This window comes from Bison bison, unplaced genomic scaffold (genome assembly GCF_000754665.1).
Source record: "Bison bison bison isolate TAMUID 2011002044 unplaced genomic scaffold, Bison_UMD1.0 scf7180017864533, whole genome shotgun sequence".
In the NCBI taxonomy this organism is placed as follows: domain Eukaryota; kingdom Metazoa; phylum Chordata; class Mammalia; order Artiodactyla; family Bovidae; genus Bison; species Bison bison.
This window is the reverse complement of record NW_011495082.1, coordinates 8,576,301-8,580,190: the sequence shown is the minus strand read 5'-3', so window position 1 is coordinate 8,580,190 and position 3,890 is coordinate 8,576,301. Positions and strand designations below refer to the sequence as shown.

General features: G+C 39.6%; 1 protein-coding gene across 1 annotated transcript in view; it reads left to right on the top strand.

Moving 5' to 3' along the window:
• The window catches only part of KIAA0825 (KIAA0825 ortholog), a 429,492-nt gene that overhangs the window by 64,993 nt on the left and 360,609 nt on the right, over positions 1-3,890 (top strand). The window contains exon 3 of the mRNA XM_010831930.1: positions 417-548. Coding sequence (XP_010830232.1) covers positions 418-548 — 131 coding nt within the window. The 5' untranslated portion in view covers position 417. The remainder of the gene's footprint in view (positions 1-416; positions 549-3,890) is intronic.

Here is a 3,890-nt window from a genome sequence, read left to right as displayed (position 1 = left end):
CTTCTCTGAAGTGCAGGATAAGAACCGATAAGAAATCTTTAGCTGTTTCATTGTATGAGAAGAAATTACTTGCATTTATTAATAATTAAATTTTCGAAGCATCTACCCTTGCTCACAGTGGTCTCTGAGGCTTCACAGGATACTCTGCAGCTCTAGGATACAATGAGAAGCGGATGCTCAGGCAGCCTCTGTTTCTTTTCCGTTTTCAAACCTTAGAGGTATAAAAATTGGGTCACACCTCATGAAATTTAAATAACAAAACAGTCTACCTAGATTAATAATAATCCTACTTCTTCTACTGCTATGTCTTGCCTATAAATCAGAATTAAAATTTTGGGGTTAGTATCACAACTTGAGGGTTTTTTTTTTTTTTCTTTCATTTTGGGGAAATGACATTTTTTATTCTTCTTCCTCAGGATGGATTGGGGAGATGAATATCCCCACAATTCTTTTGACCTACGTTGTTTGTTAAATTCATTTCCTGGAGACTTGGAGTTTAAGCGGATCTTCAGCGACATTGATGAAAAGATAGAACAAAATGCTAGAAGGTAAATATTGTTAATTTTAAAACAAGTTGGTTTCATGTTTCATTTGCAAGAACTTTTATTATCTAGTCTATGTTTAGTGTTTCCTGCTCTTAAGAAAATTTTAGGTTTTAATTATCATTAACTTTCCTCAAAAAATTAATTAGACCCTTCCCTCTAGGATATAAGATGATTTTTCTTATCTGATTACTACTTTAAACAAGGCTAAAAAAAAGGCTAAAAATACAGGCACTGCCTTCAAATAGATAAAGTTTGTTGAACTACTGTTGTTGGGGAGGAAGAAATTTTCCTCTACCCTTCTAGGTTCTTTGCATAGTCTAATAATTAAATTGAAGTGAGACAAATGAACAGGAAAAACTCAAACAAAAGTGTAAAATAGCCTGTGTTCATGAGAGAGACTCAGAAAAACTGAGTAGATGGCCACAGTGGCCAAAGTCCTCATCTTAAATACTATTCTCAGCTAAAGATGAAAGAGGTTGTTGAGGTTGGGGAGAATCAAGCATGGCAAGTTACCAGGAAAAGCGTCATGAACAAGGGTGAGGTTGTTGTGCAGGCTTAAGTCAGTGCCTTCTCCACTGATAGGAGATTGATTATCCTCTGCCTGGTACAGTGAAGGAGATACCTTTACAAATGGAGATTTTTTCCTTCTGAATGTGAATGTTTCTAACGAAAGGGTAACTCCTACTTGGTTTTCAGATTATTTACTTTATGTGTTTCTTAGAAAACAGACAGCTTGGTATAATTTAATATGCCAAAGAGGCATATTTTAGGGTGGCAAGTTTTGCTCCCCTCAGTTCTGTTCTTTCAGTCGCTCAGTCGTGTCTGACTCTTTGCGACCCCATGGACTGCAGCACGCCAGGCCTCCCCGTCCATCACCAACTCCCAGAGCTTACTCAACTCACGTCCATCATGTCAGTGATGCCATCCAACCATCTCATCCTCTATCATCCCCTTCTCCTCCTGCCTTCAATCTTTCCCAGCATCAGGGTCTTTTCAAATGAATCAATTCTTCACATCAGTTGGCCAAAGTATCGGAGTTTCAGCTTCAGCATCAGTCCTTCCAGTGAATATTCAGAACTGATTTCCTTTAGGATGGACTGGTTGGATTTCCTTGCAGTCTAAGGGACTCTCAGGTCCATATAGCCATAGCTATGGTTTTTCTAGTAGTCATGTGTGGGTGTGTGAATCTGAGCCAACTCCGGGAGATGGTGAAGGACAGGAAAGCCTGGAGTGCTGCAGTCCATGGGGTCCCAAAAATTCAGACACGACTTAGCGACTGAACAACAGCAATGCTGTTCATGATTTCTTAGGGCTTGCCAGTATGGATGGCCTACATTTTCATTAATATGTTTAAACATTATCATTTGATGGATAAGCACGGAAATTAAAATTTTGAAATTAGATATTCAAAAAATAGTAGTGTAGGGTCATGGATTTCTTGAACTGCTGAAAGCAGAACATTAAATTATTTTTATGTAATGTTTGTCGTATTAAGTCTCCTCACTTAATTGGGAGGCTAGGCAGTCCATCTATGTGAGGTTAGTCTTTGTCACCTACTCCAAAATTAGTGTTACTGAACACTGGAGGAGGGACTCCCCTGGTGGTCCATTGGTTAGCAACCTGCCTGCCAATGCAGGGGACACAGGTTCAATCACTGATCTGGGAACTAAGACCCCACATGCCTTGCGGCAGGGAGGCCAGTGCACCACAAGTACTGAGCCAGTATACTCTAGAGCCTGTGAGCTGCAGCTACTAAAGCCTGTGTATTCTAGAGCCAGCGCTCCCCAAGGGAAGTCACCACAATGAGAAGCCCATGTACTTCAACTAGAGAGTAGCTTCCACTTACTGCAACTAGAGAAAGCCCGTGTGCAGCAACAAAGAGCCCCATGCTCTGCATCAAATACCCACAACAGCCAAAAATAAATGAATTACTTAAATAAATAAACACTGGGGGAAGCAGGAACAGCTAAGCAGATTTCCACGAATACATATTCTCTGATAGAAAGGACTTTGTCTTCATATGTGTTTGTGGACCCTAAGGTCAGTTCATTCACTGCAATCCTTTTGGCCAAAGATTCTAATAATTCACCTTATGTTGAAACCATGTAACTCAGATTCAGACTTGAACTCATGGTCTTTTAATTACAATCACTCACCTAGTGTCTGAACTTGTTTCAGGGCAGAAGGAATTCAGTGAGAGGCAAAGTGATAGGCAAGAAAGTAGGCTTATTAATATAGGACACTTGTGAGAGATGCAAGCGGGCAGGCAAGGGGGCTCTGCCCTGAGGATACAATGGGCTACATTTGTTTAATCAAAGAAAAGTAGGGGAGGGGAGAAGGCTGCCTTTTCCCTTGTTCTTCTAGTAAACATCAGACTAACATCACCTTTGTATCAGGCGGGAGAATGTTCTACCCTATGAGGTCAAACTAACTGTCATATCAATTAGTTAAACCAGCAGAAGGATGGTAACATATCCTAAAATATGTTGCATCATCTCAGGTTTCTGTATCATGAGAGTCTCCTACTTTGGAATGTTGTCCTTCCTTTAAGTTCTTGCCCTTGGTCCTAAGTATCTTCTATCTTGCTGAGCTCAACCAGCAGAATGCAGGCCTCCTTTTTTGTTTCTTTCACTTAATGACCTAGGGCATATCTTGTGCTTTTATTTATTGTTTTATAGTTAAGCAAGCCTGCTTCATGTACAACATTATGATAGGTTTCTTAAGCAACTGTTAACCTGCAGTGATTTCCCAAAGTCCCCTTGGTTTTCCTCTCTATCTGTAATCCCCTCCTGGGACTTCCACCACTACCAGTGTAACTATCCTGCTCTGTCCCTATCAGTGTAGGTTACAAATAGGCAAACCACAGTAAAAATGTCTATTATCAAATGATGAAAAGTGTTTCCTTTTTAAAAATTTAAAGTATAGTAATACACTGTCAAAGAAACTGAACCGAGCAAGTGAAATTTTCCTGCAGTTTTTTCCTCATGTTTAATATGAGAATACAGTTTACTTTTCACCATAACAATGGGCATAAATAACTTAAATTCAAAAGATAGCCTATACTCCAAAAATTCTTTTATAAACAGCAAAAAAGTATCATATTGCTGAGGAATTAAAATTAAAATCTTCTCCCATTCTGGGAATCCTCTCCACAAAGGCTGAAGAGAAAGAAAACTCTTCTGTTATTCAACAGGCTTTAAATCAAAATGTCAGAAACATCCAGGCGATCTGCTAAGAGACTGAAAAAGCAGAAAGGAATCACAGCCCTTTATATAATCTAGCAGGTACACCCATTTGGAGAAGGCAATGGCACCCCACTCCAGTACTCTTGCCTGGCAAATCCCA